The sequence below is a fragment of the Nylanderia fulva genome, unplaced genomic scaffold, assembly GCF_048542155.1.
Source record: "Nylanderia fulva isolate GAGA-0341 unplaced genomic scaffold, ASM4854215v1 Scaffold37, whole genome shotgun sequence".
Classification (NCBI taxonomy): domain Eukaryota; kingdom Metazoa; phylum Arthropoda; class Insecta; order Hymenoptera; family Formicidae; genus Nylanderia; species Nylanderia fulva.
Genome location: NW_028190444.1, coordinates 1172385 through 1192699, shown reverse-complemented (window position 1 = coordinate 1192699; position 20315 = coordinate 1172385). Strand labels below are relative to the sequence as shown.

Below are 20315 nucleotides of genomic sequence, written 5' to 3'. Positions count from 1 at the left end.
CCAAGTCGGATCTGTAGGATCCAGCTTGCGTCCAATGTCGCGTGCGAGAGTTTCGTTCGTCATCCGCTCGAAGAAGACAATCCCCAGATAATCCCCGGCCCAAGTAGAGGAAGTCCGGTGACCGCGAAAACGCGAGAGGATATACGCGCGATCTCAGGAGGATCCCTCGATAAGAGGAAGAGGAAGAAGAAGAAGAAAAGAAAAAGAAAAAGAAGAAGAAGAAGAAGAAGAGGAGGAGGAGGAGGAGGAGGAGGAGGAGGAAGAAGAGGAGGAAGAAAAAAAAAGAAAAAGAAGAGACAAAAGGATCACCACTGTCAAGTGGCCAGACACTAGACGCGGGGACGGACGTTAACGTCGCGATGACGTGGCGGGGAAGAAGATGAGCGCGGAGGTGACGAAGGAGGTCGTCGCCACCGAGAGGGTCCCGACGAGCCCTCCGGCGGCGGTCGCGACCTCACCGGGCACGGTCGGCGCCGGCGACCTGTCCGCGCGGCATCTGCCGCCCTTCAGCAGCTTCGCCGGCGACAACACGATGGACACCTCGACGACGCTGACGACCCTCCACGCCCAGGACATCGGGTCGGGTCTGATGTCGTCCTGGGATTACTACGAGGGCCTGACCGGTCGGCTGATCGATTCCCGCGGCGAGGTGATCATGGCGAACACTATTGGCGGTCAGTACCGACCGTGGGAGTCTAAAGGCGGCGGCGTAGAGGGTCTACCCAGCTTCGCCAGTCAATTCACCGCCCCGAGCGAGGCCGAGCCGCAGTTGACGGCGCTCACGCCACTATCGCCGGCGTCCATCTCGCACTCGCCGCCGGTCACGTCGGCCGTGGGCCTGCCGAGCTTCCACACGCTCGGGACGCCACTTCCGGCGCCGCACCCTCATCGCGGATCGGTCGGTTATCCCCTGGTCCCGGCGCCGGTGCAGGCTCGGGAAGTCCCGGCGCTTCAGCAGCAGCTCCTCGACGAGCGTCACATACAACTGTTGGGCTCCAGTCAGGTCCAAGCGTTCCCGCCACCGGGTCACCCGCATCACACGGTCCTGACGGTGGTGAAGCCCGACCCTTATCCCCAGCTGCACCACGCGAATTTTCAAAACCCGATGTCGACCGTGCTGGACTCCTCGCCGACCTCGCGACCGATCGGCATCGACGGCCGCAAGAAGGAACGTAGAAAAATCCGGGCTGGCTCCATGGAATCGGAAGATGGCGGCGGTGGAGGTGGAGGCGGCGGCGGCGCTGGTACCGGCAACGTGGAGAGTTCCGGCCAGGTCGCCGCTGTGTCCTCCACCGCGAATCGCGGCGTTCACCACCTCGGCGGCGGCTTGACCGACGGCGACGGCGACGGCGGCCTCGGCGACAAGCCGGCGAAGAAGAAGCGGAAACGCTGCGGCGAGTGCATAGGCTGCCAGCGCAAGGACAACTGCGGTGACTGCGCGCCCTGCAGGAACGACAAGAGCCACCAGATCTGCAAGATGAGGAGATGCGAGAAGCTCACGGAGAAGAAGGTGAGTCGACCAATTTATCAACGCATGCTCGATTTATATTTTATTTTCTCTTTGTTTGTTAATCCTATCGCATTTGTTGTTACACAGGGTGTGTCGAAAATTAAGGGGTTTCCTTATATAACTTGAGTTTTTATTTTTTTCTTCAATTTTCAGATTAATTAAAAAATATCCACCGAGGTTCGTTTTTTAAATTAATCTAAAATTTGAGAAGACAAATAAAAATTGTGTTTTTACCTTTTCCTTCAAGAAGGGATATAAAAGTACATATGTTTACATAAGTCCCTGTGTCTTATCACGTCTTCAAATATGTTTTATCCGACTCATTTTATACGTCAATAAATAAAATGAGAAAATTAATAAAAAGTAAAATAAAATATTTAAAAAAATCAAAGGTAACTTTTTTAAAGAAAGGGTGTTTTAAAATCGCTTCTTAAAACATTTCATCTGACTCTTCATGAAGTTCACTTTACACATGAATGAGAAAGGCGATAGAATTAATCAAAAATAAAATAAAATATAATTAAAATGTTTTTTCTTCCTTTCTTGGAAGAGAGGGTGTTTTAAAATCGCGATAAAAACACTCGTGCGACACGATAGTACAGAATAGTATAAACGCGACAGACAAAACGCCGTTATAGAACGATATATATAGCCTGAACTTGGCCTCGATGCCTGAATGTGCCGAGAATCCCTGAGGGAAATACAGAAATACAGATAACCGAGGTGGTTTATTATTGTAGCGACATTGAATAGGGGGTTGGTGGGTTAACTGTTCAGCTGCTACCGCAGCTAGAGATGGCGTCGAACTACCTGCAATCTCGTGTTTGATCAACTACAAATTAATTCGAATCTAATATGTATATCGATGCCGAACAGGAAGCGCATTTATCTTATCTCTCGTCTTGTCCTTCTCAGTTCCAAACATCTAAGTCTCTAAACCTCTTATACATTATGTGTGTATATATTATATATTCTTTCTTATTTTATTTATTTTTATAAGGAAATTCATTTATCTATATCATAATATTTTATATATATAATATTATATAAAGAAATGAATACATTTAATTAATTTTTTTATATACAAAGTATTATATAAATTTATTGTGAAATTTTATATATATATATATATATATATATATATATATATAATAACAATTACTTTTATTCAATACTCTAAATATATAAAATATTATATATAATATATGATAATTGTATCTATAATATATAATCTAATATAAAAAGAAATTTAAGAGCATAATTATTTATCTTTATACGTTATAATATTTTATAAATATAGTATTATACAAAAAAATTAATACATTTAATTAATTTTTTATATACAAGGTACTATATAAATTAATTGTAAAATTATATATAATAACAATTACTTCATTTAATAATCTTAATATATGAAATACATATATATGATAATTCTATGTATAATATGTATATATAAAAAAGTTCAAGTGCATAATGTGAAGCTGCAATTTAAGGAAAGAAATAGCGCGATTATTTTGGTCTGGTCAGCGATCCGCAAATGTACATGTTCTATATATATACTATATAGGCTTGATGATTATTGGCGAACGCCTTTCGAGACGCAGCTCGCAACAACGGCTCGTAAAACGACTTGGCTTATCGTAGGGCAAGTTCAAGGCTCACCGCGGGTCATAATAATCGCGTATCGAACTTCGTCTCGTTCAGAAACAGACGTGTTGTTTGCCGGGGACACGCGCTCCCGACGTTGCCGTCCACATAATCCCCCGATAACATTCCGCCATTTATCAATTAGCATATTTCGCTGATCGGTGCACATTTTTGTAGCTTTCCGATAACGCGCGCTAATATATATAAATCATTAATCGCTCCTATTTAAAGAGGATCGGAATTTTATTCATCGCCCCACGAATTTCTCACTTCCTCATCGATTCGATTTTGACACTTATTGCAAGTTTACATTATGCACTTGAACTTTTTTTGTATATTATATAGTAAGAGTATTAAATGAAGTAATTGTTATTATATATATATATATATAAAATATGTAAAATGACATAAATAATAAATGTAAAATTACATGATAAATAATGAAAAGGTAAACATTTCTATTATTTATCGTGTAATTTTACATATTGTGTAATATATATTACATATTTTTTTACACTGTAATTTTACAATTCATTTATATAATACTTTGTATATAAAAAAAATTAATTAAATGTATTAATTTTTTTATATAATACTATATTTATAAAATATTATAATATATAAAGATAAATAAAATAAAAAATAATGGAAGTCTTAAAATTTGTTTCAACTTGAAGGAATTTTTGCGAGGTGGTGCGCGAATTTGTTTCATCCCCCAATCGACAGCGATTTTGGTGTTTTTGCATTTTTGTATATCTAACTCCAAACTATCATCCGTTTCCTTCGCAACTTTTGTGGAATCCAGATATTTCGCAGTCTGCCAGACTGTCCGATTATCTGTCGGAACATCGGACATTCTAGCAGATTCGAGGGAGAGAGAAATACAACTCCAACTTTTTCTCCTACATTTAAAGAGACATTCCTACATTTAAAAAAAAATTTAGTCTTTGAGACTTTAAATTTCTCTTTAAATGGAAAAGAAAAAGCTAAAGTAGTATTCTCTCTCTCTCTCTCTCGAATCTGCCAGACTGTCCGTTTACCTGTCGGAACATCGTTCTAACTTTGCAGGAGTCCACACATTTCGTAACTCCACAAAAGTTGCGAAGAAAAGGAATGATAGGTCGGAGGAGTTGAGGATCGGTATGTAGGAGGCACGATGCCGTCACAACAACTCCGTATTTCCCTCTTAACACCCTCTTTGTCCCAGGGGAAAAGACGACTAACGGCACCTTTTGCTACTTTTTCTTATCGCGGAGGAAACGGGGCTGTGACTGAAGAACTTTAAAGTTCAGTTCATCGTACACCTGCTGTCAAGAGTCCTCTGTCTCTCTCTCTCTGGATCCCTTCCACAGACTGTGTTGCTTTGATTTTTATCACGTTTCTTCTTGTTTTGACCCGATTTCTCATAAACACATGGATCATCGACCTGCCGTAGCAGCAACATCTTTCCGTCATTCTTGCGATTTTTTTTTTACTCGCGAATAAAAATACAAACAGACTCGTATCGCGTTCTTTTTATAGCTTTTTAATATTAAATTTTATGCATCGCAAACTGTTTAGATCTGAAAAAAGTATTTGTTTATTTTTTTATAAAATTTTATCAAAGATTTAAAAAATAAAATTGTTAATAAAAAATAAAAATATATAAATTAAATTTTTAATTAATTTATTAATTCTCTCGTCTCTTTAGTTTGAAATTAATTTTTTCTTTATCACGTTCTTTTCGTATCTTTAATATTGAACATTTTATTTATCATAAACTATTTAGATCTGAAAAAATTATTTCGGTTTATTTTTTTATAAAATTCTATCGAAAATTGAAAAAATAAAAATATATAAATTAAAATACGTAATTAATTTATTAATTCTCTTGTCTCTTTAGTTACGTTTGAGATTAATTTTTTCTTGGATATAATTAAATTCACTATTTATTTAATTTATTTCATAAGTTAAGTAAGTATACTAAAATTATAGTAAAATTTAAGGAGCCGACTTAGCATTCTTATTATTGTTAAGTAAGTATGTTTTACAAGGCTGAGAATAACATTTGGAAATTTTTTACGGATGAGACGCTAAATATACTATACTCGCCCTTAAAAAAAAATTTCTCGAAGGAGGAGGACGAAATAAAATAAATGCGTGGAAGCGTGGCTGCTTTTCGGTTCCGGTTTCTCGATAAATCGAAACAACGGAAGCCCGTGAAAGCCTATAACGGGAGAAGAAAAGGGATCCGTTTTGTGCGAACGAGGGTTTCGGTTACGTTCACTACAGCCCTGTTCTCTCATTCTCTCGACGAACGAGGCAAGTTTCGCGAGTGCATTACGAATGCTTTTTGCGTTATTCGCCAAAGCGATAACCGGATACAATTCTCGGTTGCTCAGGGTTATCTGACAGCCAGGCCAATCAACCCGTTCGCGCTCTTCGTCATGGCAAAATAATGCGACAGGCTCGACGTGGCCATTAAAAATCTCCAACTCTGTGTGCACCAGAGTTTCGATGCACAATGATTTCGGGGGATGCTGCGAAAAGGAAAGGGCGGAATTTACTTGAGGACTCGCTTTTAAGCCTTTCGATGGAATTTACCTTTTTTCGTGGATAATCTTTTTTTTTTTTTTTTCATTTCTTATAATATTATATAATATATAATGAATTTTTTATTATAATTTGTTTTTATGCACATCAAAATTATAACAATATTTTTTTTGTATAAAAGAAACAATAATAGTAGTAATAATTAATTTATTGTATATGATAGATAATAATATAGAAAATGAAAAACAGGTGCGAAAAATTTTAGATGATTCTTGGTCGAAAACTAAGGAGGATTTCTTATATAAAATATACTTTTATATATCTCTCTCTCTTCCTGAGGAGTTTATTTTTTCTCAATTTTAGACAGATTTAAAAAATGGAACGAAAATATCCACCGAGTTTCATTTTTTTTTATTTGTCTGAAATTTGAGGGAAAAAATTTACATGTTTATATAAGAAATCCCCCTTAATTTTCGACAAAAAATCGTATCTTAAGTTTCGCATTTATTTAATAAGGCAAGCTTTATTATTAACATCATTAACGATAATCAACGATTCAGTATTTGATTAATCTTCGATATAACTTATCGAATCCATATCGCTTTATTTCTTTAGAATTTGACAGATTATCTCTCTCTTGACGATGAAAAAAAAAAAAATAAATAAATAAAAATGAAGAAAGAAAGCAAAACAGGGAATTAAAGGCATCTTTCGCTCGCGAATTTTTTTTAATGAATCCCCCTAAAAATAAACCAAAATAAAGAAAGAAAGCGAAACGGAGAATTAAAGGCATCTTTCGCTCGCGAATTTTTTTTAATGAATCCCCAGAAAAACTCGCGCTTCCGAGGCCGCCTGAAAAATCGACTCTATCAAGGGGCTAGCAACGGGGGAGGGGGTGGGAAGAAGAAGGGAAGCGTCGAGAAAGGGGTGCGGGGGTGGACCTTGAAGCTACGCAGTTCCCGCTAACGGGCAGGAGCCGTTTCTCGAGTCGATATATCGATCCCCGCCCCCACTCGGTGTTTCCTGCCGCGGGAACAGGACTCGCTCTCTCTCTCTCTCTCTTTCCCTCAGGATGAGTCACAGCCTCCCCGTACACACGCAGGCACGCACGTGCGCGCACGCCTCGACGGTCTCTCGAATTCTCGACGCGTTACCACGCTACGGGAATCGTGAAAGATATTCTCTCGGCGTCCTTCATTTCTAACAGTTTCTCTCGACGTTCATCAGTAACTGCGTTTTCTAAAATATACAAAATATATATATATAATATAATATAATATAATATATAATATATTAGACAGAGAAGAGGAAGGGAAACAGAAAAGAGAAGAGAGAAGAGAACATAGGGAAGGAGAAAGAGAGAGAGAGAAGAGAACAGGAGAAGAGGAGAATAGAGTGAGACGGAGAAGAGAGAATAGAGGACAGAGCAGACAGAAGATAGAGAGACAGAGGAGAAGAGAGCCAGAGAGAAGGAGAAGAGGAAAGAGGGGTGAAGGGGGTAGAAATAGAGAAGAGAGGACAGAGAGACAGAGGAATAAGACAGAGAGAATGAGGAAGAGAGACAGAGAGACAGAGAGAAGAGAGAAGAGTACATATATACATATTAATATTATAGAACATAGGATATATTATACATATAACATATAAATATAATATACATTCATATAATATATACATATATTAATATAAAAAATATAATATAATATATACAGATAATATAATATATAATATAAAAAATATATATAATATATAAGATAATATAATATATAATTGATATAAATAAATATATTTTTTATATTAATTATATGTTACATAATTAATATAAAAAATATATAAGAAGAAAAATCTAAAAACGAGGGAGGGGGCGAGAAACGCCGTCTCTTCTCCCTTCTGTCAAATGCTCGACATAGCTTATGTTTATAGGAAATTCAACTTTTTATCGCCGTCTCATCCCCTTTTCCACCCTCCTTCTTGGCCGAATTTTCGACGCGAAGAAAACGCACGCGGAAAATGTTTCGCACACGCACTCGATCGACCCGTTTTGCCCGATGGAGATTCCTTGCACCCCTCCGTCCCCTCATCCCCCAGTCTCTCTCACCCTTCGCATCTCTCTTCCTCGATAACTCCATCCCCTCCCTTTGTCTTCATCCCCCGGGCCCCTACTTGTTTTCTCTCTCGCACACGCGCAGGTGTCGTCTTTCCTCCTTCTTTCTCTCTTCTCTCGCGGCATTACCCCCTCCCTTTTCACCCCCTTTTCACCCCTTCACCCCTCTTTGACGCCGGCATCCCCGCTTAAGACTATTCGGCAGAACGCGGGACGAGGAAATTGTAAAGCCAGTTCTGCATTATTCAACCTGAAGATTCAAACGCGGGTCCTCGCGATAATTAACTATAATTTTAATTAAAATTATATTGTTGCTCGGAGTCTGAATTTTTAAACAGTAGAGGCTGCGCGATACGATTTAAATATATATATTTCAAAAGATTCTTGTTGACGCGAGGTTTGGCAGAAATCTCTTCCAAGAACCGCGCTATCATTATTTCGAAAACGTCATCGGGCGCACGTGCATGCGTGTTCACTTGATGACAAGGTAGGGTTTCTCGTTGCACTCTGCAATTATTCTTGAAAAATGCAAAATGTAGCTTGAATTGTGCGCGCTAGCTTCAAGGTTGAGCAGGTAATTGAAGAGACAAGGGCAGGGGATGTCGAGATAGAAATTGAAAAATTCGATCAAACTTGTAGTCCCTTCGTAAATACAAAAAAAAAAAGCAATTTGCATTTGTTGAGAAAAAATTATGTTCCATCGATAATAAACTTTATTTTTTTCCATTAACAAATTTATTATATTATATATATTATACATACATTTTATGCATGTATTATTATATTATTAATTATATATAATTAGTATAATTATATATATTTTATATCCAGAATTGATAATAAAAAAGAGAAGCATATTTGGCAAGTAAAAAGAAGAAAAATTGTCTTAACATATGTCTGGAAACGCACCCCTTCTGAAAAAGATTCGAATTTTCTATATATTATCTGAATTCGGGATTTGAATTTTATAAAAATTAGTATATGTACGTTTTATTTATTTTTGTCAAAAATTATCTAACAAAATTTCAAAGGGAGTTTAAAGGGATGTATTATTTATAAGGCAATTTTACTTTCTCTTTAGAATATACTTTAGAATATCTTTTCTCACTATCAATTCTGGGACACCCTACACAATTAAATATTTATAATTATTTACATAAATATATAAATAATTGCATATTAAATTCTTTCCGAGAGACGAGAAATGTCAAAATCGATTTTACTCTGAATAATAAATTAATTTTTAATTCCTTTGTTCTTTATTTACTGCAAACGATTCAACTGCATTCGCAATTTTTTTTTATTATCAATTCTGGGGTACTCTACATAATTAAATATATATAATTATTTACATAAATATATATTAAATTATCTCCGAGAGACGAGAAACGTCAAACCGATTTTACCGAAAATAACAAATTTTCAATTCCTTCGTTCTTTATTTACCGCAAACGATTCAACTGCATTCGCAATTTTTTTTATTATCAATTCTGGGATACTCTACATAATTAAATATATATAATTATTTACATAAATATATATTAAATTATCTCCGAGAGACGAGAAACGTCACACCGATATTACCGAGAATAACAAATAAATTTTCCATTCCTTCGTTCTCTATTTACCGCAAACAATTCAACCGCATTCGCAATTTTTTTTATTATCAATTCTGGGATACTCTACATAATTAAATATATATAATTATTTACATAAATATATATTAAATTATCTCCGAGAGACGAGAAACGTCAAACCGATTTTACCAAGAATAACAAATTTTCATATAAATATAAATTGAGTGTGTCAAACAGGCAAATTTTCAATTCCTTCGTTCTTTATTTACTGCAAACGATTCAACTGCATTCGCAATTTTTTTTTATTATCAATTCTGGGATACTCTACATAATTAAATATATATATAATAATATATAATAATAATATATAATAATTATATAAATATATATAATTATTTACCTTTTTTTTTATTATCAATTCTGGGATACTCTACATAATTAAATATATATAATTATTTACCTAAATATATATTAAATTATCTCCGAGAGACAAGAAACGTCAAACCGATTTTATCGAAAATAACAAATAAATTTTCAATTCCTTCGTCCTTTATTTACCGCAAACGATTCAACTGCATTCGTAAATCGCGTGCAGTACCCGTTCACTATCGATTTCACAGACATGCGCCTAAATATCGCCACGGTCTCAACTGCGGTCATGGTTTACGACGGATTACGAGTATTGTGCGAAGCCCCGCGAAGGATATAATCTGGCTAGATTCGCTATATCGATTTTGAGTTGCAGCTCCGTGCATCAAGCGCGTGCGTGCGTGCGTGCGTGCGTGCGTACGTCAAATCTACGTGTGTACGTGTGCATATATGTATTCATATATGTATTTGTGTGTGCTCTGAGTCATGCTCGTACATACACATACATACATACACGCGTACGAATGACGCTGCGTGCGCATTTTACACGCTCGTCGGATCTTTGGACGGGATCTCGTGACGAATCGATTGTAGATATTAAGTTAATGGCTTTCTATTTATCCGTACAATCGAGACGGACTAAATGAATCTCGTCCGGGGAAAATTGTTCGATAAATCGGACATAATGTTTCGGCAAGCTCGTATAATATACGTATGATTATTCTTCTCGCTCTCTCCTCTTTTTCAATAAATTTTCGCGGAGGTTGATAATAAGGGAAACGACGAAGCCTCATCTCTCTTTCAGCGACGTACCCTGCCGGGGTATACCTTGAATTTCCCTTTCACGGGAGTCAGTCCAAGGTCTGTCTTGGCTTCAGGGTCGATGCCAGGGAGAGAAAGAGAGAGACTCTCTCTCGGGTATCGATCCGAGCCGCTTGCCGGATGTAACGTCTTCGAGGCGTTTGCGATAGCTAAACGCGAACGCAGCAAAGTCTCTTCTTCGTTCTTCGTCGCACTTACATTTTTCTCTTTTTCACATCGCGCGAATATTCGACGAGAAAAATTCGATGAGACTAGATCTGACACTCAATTTTCGTTACGCGAGAGCTTTTGTGCCGCAGGGTGTGAGAAGAAAAGGATCTTTCGGAATAATTTTCGCGTCACCAGAGATGAAAATCGCATCAATATTTTTGGAGAAAGTTTGAATGAATTATTTTTAAGCGATTCTTTTCAGCAAAGTTTGATGCGCCATTTAGAATAACAAAATTCAGATATGTTTCGATTTAGCGGTCTCCATATTTTTTGATACACGCATTTTTATAACATAGTAAAATTAATCAAACACATTTTATATCTTATTGTGATAAATATTAATCAGAGAAATTCTTATAAATTCTTCCAATACCATGATTTGCAATTTTCAGAGCAAATTCTCTTTGTGTAAAGCAGGGAGTTTATCCGCCATTTCGAAATTCTGATATTTTATATTCGGCTTCAGCGAGACCTCAACAACCTAACGTAACCTTATATTAAGTTTCATACAAATCTCAGAGAAATAAATCGCACTTTTTTTGTGCACGTATGCGAAGGGGTTAATTATTAATTAAATTCAGAGCGTGGACGTTGACAAAGAATTTTTGACGCGCGAGCGAAATAATGATGTCTCCGCTCGGATGTGTATAATAAAAGAGGGAGAGCCTCGAATAACAATAATCTGAAAGCAACAAAGAAGTCGTTTAATCGGAGCTGCACGGTTGATCGCGAAAGAACAACCGGAGACGATAAAAGCCGTCGGCGTCGGCGACTGTAAAAAAAATGAGGAGGAGGGATGATTCTTGGTTTCCTCTCGATTTGATACTCCGCGAGATCGATTCGTCCAAGTCCGGGACCGGGCTCTCTCCGAGCAGTTGGAATCGTAAAACGCGCGCGATTATAGCGTAAACCTTACAGCAGGAGCAGGTAAAAAGCCCCGGTACAGCTGTCTGACAGCTGCCGTAGCTGCCACGCCACGCCGTCCTATATACATACGTGATGAACCACCCTGTACATAGAGAGAGAGAGAGAGAGAGCCATAGGCGCATGCGTCTGAAAATACATTTCTTCTCCTTGGTACACGTGCACGCACAATACGCGTCGCCGATGACGAACGTAACAGAATTAGTGGCGCATCATTTCATCCCTTTTCCGCCTATTTCCACCCTTCGAGAGAGAAAGAGAGAGATAGGCACAGATTCACCATTGATATTGATTTATTTCTCCCGCAGAGAGAAAATTCGTTCGAATCTCTAGAAGAAAAATTCCACCAAACATATATTCATAAATTTCTCGTAAATTTGATCTCCCTCATTTCTTATTCATTCCGAATTTATTTCATAGCTTTTTATACAAACGGGTAGAATTTTAGCTCCTTGAATCTTTTTTAATTTTAATATGGAAAGGGAAGAAATTAAATCGATGGTTTGTGCGAGATTCTATACGCTTTTCACCAAGTTGAACAATTTTTTATAGCAACTGTCGAGCATCAATTTAAATACGAAGATTCTTTGTATTGCGGAGAAAAATTTCCATGTATTTTTTAAAGACTTAAAACTGCTTTATTGACAATAATTTACTCACAAAAGGGTTAATCGAGAAGCAGGGTTTGCTGTTATCTAAATAAAATTATATAGATGATCATCTAAATAAAACTTTGGCGTCTTATGTTTATATAGATAATAAAAATATGTATTACCTATATCTTAGATGAAAAAAGTATTATCTTTATTAAATTATCTAGAATAATTCTCAGGTAATTTTGTTTTAGAATCATAGCACATAAAATACTTAAATGATAGAGCTTAAGCAGTAAGCAATAAAAATTTAGAAATAAAAATATGAATACATATATTTTTATATCTCTTTTATAATTTACATTTTTTTTATAACTGAGTTTACACAAGCAGTCTTAAAAGTTATTATGTAGATGAATCGCCATATAATTTTATCTTATATCTAGATATATTTAAAACAAAATTGTCTTCATCTTATCTATGAGATGAATGTACATATTTTTATCTCAGCTTTATCTAGCTAATTTTTAAAATCGTCTAAGCACAACACTGTCGAGAAGCGAATCGCGTCTGATGGAAAAAGAAATTGAAACACTTCTGCGAAAGTGATTGATCAAATCGAGGAATCGCGTCTCCTCGGCTTGTCGAGAGAGAGACGAAGTCAATCGTTCGGTCAATTAAGAGGACATCAGAGATTTGAAAGCTCTTTCTCGTTTTCGTTTATTCCTCCTTCGTCCTCTCTCGTTTTAATTCGACCATACATTGGTCCCCATCGATTTAACTTGAAAGGACGATCGAGGTAAAAATGTCTCTTTTCATGCGCCGGCAAATACAGAGGATTTTCGATATTTTCCGGACAATTCTCACGACATTCCTTTTCTTTTGCCCCGAAAAAGAATTCCTATTCACGCGTTCGGTTTCTACCTTCTTCTCCTCGAAGAAAGAAATGATCGTGTTATCTAAAAAGGAGCAAGACAATGTCGAGTCTATTCGGGATCGCGAGCGAGACAACGCCACGGAAATTATGTCGACAATGCTGCTGATTGCCGGTTCATTATGACGTCATAAAAGCGAATCTAGCTGGTACGAATATGTACCTACCTACTATGCGCACTAACCTACCGCTGCCGATCAAGGATAATCGCTCTTACAAGGCGTACAGGTCTCTCCAAAGTGCAAGACGACGAAATGGAGTAAAAAAGGAGAAAGAGAGGCGACAACTGATCACGTGACCGCCTACTCCTGATTGGCTGGCATCATATGTAATTTTTAGATATTGCGACGCCATTGCAGGCATCTAACAGGTCACGTGACCGTTTATTTCTGATTGGTTTGCATCATATGTGATTTTTAGACATTGCGCCGCCATTGCAGGCACCTAACAGGTCACGTGATCGTTTATTCCTGATTGGTTTGCATCATATGTGATTTTTAGACATTGCGACGCCATTGCGGACACCTAACAGACCACGTGACCGTTTATTTCTGATTGGCTAGCATTATATGTGATTTTTAGACATTGCGACGCATTGACGCCAATGCGTCGCAATGTCTAAAATTCACATATGATGCTAACCTAACGGGTTAGGTGTCTACATTGGCGTCGCAATGTCTAAAAATCGCATGTGGTGCCAACCATATAATATGGACTGTGCCATCCGTGGAAAAAGAGCATATCAAGGCCGGTATTCATAGTCTGATCGTATATGTAAGATCGTCTTGACACAAAGCCATTTGAGTGTCTGTGAAGTTAGCACGTTTTACGAATAAAAAAAATACTAAGAGTTCTAGTAGCACTTTTCCTAGTTCTATAATTCCTGATAAAAATGAAAGAGTTCCGCATTCCTTATATTAAAAAATCAAAATTGAACAAATGTCGTGCTAAGTTCGCAAATCAAGCACGACATGTTCCCTCTAAAACACTAAAACGCGGTGAATAATATCATTTTTGACAAGAGTTCCCGATAGTTCTCCTCAAATTCAGCTTATATATGCAATTTTATATCAACATTCAATAATTAATTATTTATAATCCATTTTTAATAATTATGTCCAGCACATTTAATTAAAATGTATCGTGCTGATGATTTTCCGCAATTTCGACCGCAACTTTCTATAGTTCTATAAAAGGTCTATGTTTTAGAAACATTTTCTCAAACAGTTCCGATCTTTTACTATTTTTTAAATAATTTTTAACAATTACGTCCAGCATATTTTCGTCTCTTTTCAGATAAGTTTAAAAAAAACATAAAGATGGAACGATTTCCGACGAGATACCTTATTCCCTTTCTACAGAGTCTCTATAGAAGAAAGAGGCGACAAACTGCTTGACCCCCTACTCTTAATTGGCTTCTGATTTCTGACATTTCTCTCGCCAAAAGTATTCCCTCTTTGTAAGTTTTACCCAATAGCTAGCATACCTTCGGTTCTTTTTGTAGAATTCATTCAAAAAGCTTCCTGTCTTCTTCTAATTGGCTGGCCTAATACCATATATACATAGAATGGATTGTAGAATGCGAAGATGGCCATTCTCTATTCCTTTTCTATTCAGTCAAAAGTATCCTAAAAAGAACCGAAGGTATGCTAGCTATTGAGTAAAACTTACGAAGAGGTGATTTTGGCGGGATACGTCAGAAATCAGAAGCCAATCAGGAGTAGGTGGTCAAGCAGTTTGTCGCCCCTTTCTTCTAGAGACTTCGTAGAAAGGGAATAAGGTATCTCGTCGGAAGTCGTCATCGCGTTGGTTTTTCCCGCGCGCGTTGTTCCATCTTTATGTAAATGCGGATAATTAGCGTGTAAACATAAATCAAGGCGGCTTGGCGCGATCGATTAAAGGAGGGTGAGAGAAAGGGGGATGAATCATAATAATTCTCTCTCTCTCTCTCTTTCTCTTTCTCGTGTGCGAATGCGCTGACCCGATTTTGCCCGATCCGCCGATTAGAATTAACGGTCCCTTGTATAATTGGGATTAGCTGGCGTCTCTCTTAAATCGGTGAATTGAATTCGGTATTGCCATAAAGCGACAGCTTGCACGAACATTTATTTCTGACAGCGCATTTCGGATTACTAGTGTGATTAGTAATTTTAGGAGGGGTTCTTCCGGGGTTCATTTTCCAGAATCAACTTTTGTTCACCAAAAGAATTTTTCGAAATTCACATAAATTCCTAGGGTCATCTTTTGTTCACTGGAAAAGATATTTTTGGGTAAAATTACATGATTATGCTGGGTTTTTTCCGACCCATGCTATACTTAATACGGAAGATTACAGATTATATATGTAATTTCATATGAAATATATTCTTATATATTTTCAAGATTAAGAAAATTCCACTGAACATGGAATTACACATAGGAAATGCTATAAAATAATGTTATAAATAAAATGGATAAATAATTATAAAATAAAGTAAGTTCTAATAATATAAAAATATTAAATTTAAAATTACATACGATTTTTGCATAAAATTAGTAATTTTACCTACATTTTACATTAATATGTATTTTTCCTTTAAAACAAATGGAAAAAAAATTTCCCGTAATAAGCAAGTAATCTTTCCAGTTCTGAACAACTAATTTCCATGTAAAAATACATATATTTTTTTCAGTGTTTGCATTAATATGGACAGACATCATTAATTGCGCATTAATTTTGTCGAATAATAAACAATTGGAAAATCATATTCGAGTAATCGGAAACATATACAAATTGTTGGATCAATCTTGCTTGGTGAAAAGTGACAACCCGATGTTGCTAGGCGCCGAAACGCGTCGGGATTAATAATCAAGTTTAATTATGTATCGCGCCCCCCTGGCAACCGTGTAACAATGGAATGATTACCCTTTTGCCCTGCGCGGATTATATTCTTTTGTAATTAATTTTTTCATTAATTATTGCGAAGATCGCAAAACGGATTTTCTTATTCGGTTTTAATCCTCTCTAAAAAAAATCCCGCACACGAGAGCCGATTACCAGACACTTTGTACATACGCAATATTAAATTATACGAGTATTTTTGTAGTATGGAGATTAATTCTTTATTAGACAATTAACGCAGAATAAAATAAGGATAAACTCCGTGATTTACGCAAAGGAATTTTCTCTTAGAATTTACTCCGAAAACTGAAAATCATGGCATTGGTGTATAGAATTTTATAGGAGTTTCTCTCTGATTAATATTTACCACAATAAAAATATTAATATCCATTACAATTGAATATAAAATATGTTCAATTAATTTTTCTTCCAATATCATATTGCTTTACAATTATCATAATTTTCAGGGTAAATTATAAGAGAAAATTCCAAGAAAGATTATTTCTGTGTAAATCATAGAGTGATCCTTATTTTGTTCTTATTTTATTTACTAGATCCAGCGATTCAATTATTGCACGTTCTCAATCCGAATATGTTTAGAAAAATCGAACAATAAAGCAGATATTTCGAACGAAATATATTTGATTCTAAGTATCTTAAAAAAAAAAAAATTATTATTGTTCGTAAAAGTCGCAAACTGAAATTCTTATCAATTCGATTTCGAAGTATTTAATTAAATGAATAATTATTTGAAAAGCGTTTCGAGACCTATCGTCACGATATACAATTTATACATTAATTAAAGAAGTCAATTATTTTAATTACTTTTAAAAAATAAATTTGATAAGCTAAAGATAAGCTTCGTGATACATTAATCAACAAATAATTACTGTCTACATGCATATAATTACTATGCATATAATTTATAATTGACAGTGCTGTGCTTAGATGATTTTAAAATTAGCTAGATAAAGATGAAATAAAAATATGTAAAAATTCATCTTAGATAAGATGAAGATGACTTTGTTTAAAATATATCTAGATAAAAGGTAAAATAATACGGCGATTCATCTAGATAATAATTTTTAAGACTGCTTGTGTAAGCACAGTTATGAAAAAAAAATGTAAATTATAAATAGGAATATAAAAATTATTCATATTTTTATTTATAAAAATGTTTAGTATTTTTTATGACGCTGTGACTTTAAATCCAATTATCTGAACACTATTCTAGATAATTTGGTAAAGATGAGATGTCGTCGGGATTTTTAAATCATCGGGATTAGACATTCGAAATCAATCCGAACATTCTGCCCTTCTTCATCTCCCGGCTCCATCAGCGCGAGACTAGAAACTAGATCCGCACAGCTGCCGTGTCGCCGAAACCGGAAGCCATCTTGTTTGTACAGTAGCTACGGTTACCATGAAAGATCCTGTGAACAAGAATCCGATGTATACATATACATATACATAAAATACACACACGTCGATCCGTCACGGATCTTTTTGTCCGCCATTGATACGTTGTATTCTCTCATTGGCGAGGTTGGTTTTAGATTTCTGGAATTTATGAGTCGATCGTGTCACGGGAATCAAAAAGAGAGAGAGGGCTTTTCCGCTCCTTCATTTTGGGGCCAAGGACCTTTCCGACGGGAAACCTGGCAGATGGTGATTCTAGCTATTGCGCTTAATCGGCTTATCTCGTTGCTCCACCTTTGAAGATATCATCTCTCTCTCTATTTACTTTTTCGTGATTGCGTAAAACGTGTCGATGATCGCCAAAGTCATCCATCTTAGATCATTGCACTTTGAATCATTATTCGTCAACGGAACCCAGATAGTACAAAGTGCCAAACGGAAAAAATTTTAGCTTCGTTGGGATAACGCACTGTCATCCGCGATTTGGCTCTTATTGCCTGATTTACACTTTAAATTTATATTCGAAAGGAATTCATTTATGTGTCACCAATTTTAAGTTCCTTTTCAAATACATAAACCCTTTTCAAAAATTGGTGACATACAAATGAATTCTTTTTGAATAGTGCTATATCTGAGAAGACTACTAGTCTTCTGCGTTTAGACTTTATACACCTAAATTCCTTGTATCAATTATTAATATATCATTATTTATATTTAATTTTTATATAATTATTTATATATTATTTTTATATAATTATTTATATGAAATATTGTAACTTATAACTATGCAAAACTATTATATTAAATATATATATATATATATATATATCAAGTAACAAACTGATGTCGTTAAACGTCAAAATGCGCACGCATTTTGCTATCTGGGATAAATCTATATAATTACATCAAATAATTATTTAATTCCTGATGGAAGAAATTGGCGAAGGAGGCTACTTAGGGGCATCGATTTCACATTATATGTAAAAAATGTATGCAAGATGGGCGAAAAGGAAAAGAGAGCCACAACTACTCGGATGCTCGAATTGTTGTCACCGAAATAAACATTTGGGCACATCTGCGCGCGCATTTTTCACAGCCACCGTAAAAGGAAATGTATTTCCTCCACACGTGGCCCCCGTTTCATTTCGATTCAGTCTCCTAAAGCACCCGAACATCTGTCCGAGTTAGGAACAGTTGCCAGATTTACTCTCCTGAATTCGGTAAACGAATCGATTTTAATCGACCGGCGCAATATCTGGAAATTCAGGAAATCAACTGTCACGTTTTTTCACCCCAAAACAGCTCCTGAAAAAAAATTCGAGAGAACCTATCTCTTCCCAGGCTTCTCTATATACGATTTCCAAAAACACTTAGTTTCTCTAATATTTGGAACGATGAGGAAAATTCGGAGAAAATTCGAGTGCAATCGATGGCTTCGTTAGAGAAGGAAAGTTGCTGAAAAAAATTACGCACCGTATTGGGACGAAACCAACGGCGCTCCCGTAAGTAACAGGATGCATCTGTGATGTGTTTAACATGACAAAGAGGCTAGAGAGCTGGATGCGCGTCATCCAGCATCGCTCTCGCTGGAATCGCGACAAAAACCCCAGGTATATATGTGCCGGCTGATCGATACGGTAGCGTATAAGAGAGAGAGAGAGAGATGGAGGGAGAAAAGAGAGAGAGAGCTCCAAATATAATAATCGCAGACAGCTGTGAACTGGAAGAAGATCGGTTGCTTTTGACATCCGTGCTAAATTGAACGCAGCCCTTCTTTTCATTTGGGATTTCGGGATAATTTATTCGCATCTAGTCTTCTTTGTTTCTTCGTAAAAATGGTGCACATTTGATTCACACTTTCTTTCAGAATTGAAAATCATGGTAATTGTGGAACAATGTGGACGAATTTTATTAATGTCTGCCGCAATAAAATGTATAAAACATGTTGATTAATTTTATTATGTATATATGATAAGATATAAAGGAAATATTATATATATTAAAATTAATATCTAGAAATATTCTAAAGAGTAATAAATATTTATTCTAATTTATGTGTAGAAAAATTCTAATACATCCAGAAATATTCCAGATATTCTTTTATATGTGTAATATATTTTAATGGTATTGACACAATAGAATATAAAACATGTTCGGTTAAATTTACTACGTGTATTAATATTTTTATTAATTTTATATTTTTATATTACTCTTATAAAATTCTTTTATATTATCCCACGATTATCATGATTTTCGAGACGAATTCAAAGAGAAAATTCTCTCTGTGATTTACATATATTGAATTAATAAAAAAAAGGTAAGAATCTTCTCTCGACCGTACTGGCAAATATTATTTATCACAACGTTTCGATCCTTCTTTGAGTCCTTATCAAGTGATTTGTAAAAATAAAAATAAAATTATAATTTTAAGATGTCAAGAACGAACATAGTGCCGATAACACTGACGAAAAGGTTTAGACGATACTAACTAAAGAACTTCACTTTGGACCGAGTCGACTCGTCTAAACCTTTTCGTCAAACCATCGTGTTGTCGACACTATGTTCGTTTTTGACTTCACTTTAACACCGAGTCGACTGAGTCTCCAGTAACTCGTCTAAGAGTCTTGACGTGTTGTCAAACCGGCACTATGTTCGTTCTTGACATCTTAAAATTATAATTTTATTTTAATTTTTACAAATCACTTGATAAGGACTCAAAGAAGGGTCGAAACGTTGTGATTGAATAAATAATATTTGCCAGTACGGTCGAGAGAAGATTCTTACCTTTTT

The 20315-nt window shown here is 36.1% G+C and overlaps 1 protein-coding gene across 1 annotated transcript in view; it reads left to right on the top strand.

Annotated features, from left to right (window-relative positions):
- The first annotated feature begins 262 nt into the window (after positions 1 to 262).
- The window catches only part of Tet (tet methylcytosine dioxygenase-like), a 60849-nt gene continuing 40796 nt past the window's right edge, over positions 263 to 20315 (top strand). The window contains exon 1 of the mRNA XM_029318969.2: positions 263 to 1510. Coding sequence (XP_029174802.1) covers positions 380 to 1510 — 1131 coding nt within the window. The 5' untranslated portion in view covers positions 263 to 379. The remainder of the gene's footprint in view (positions 1511 to 20315) is intronic.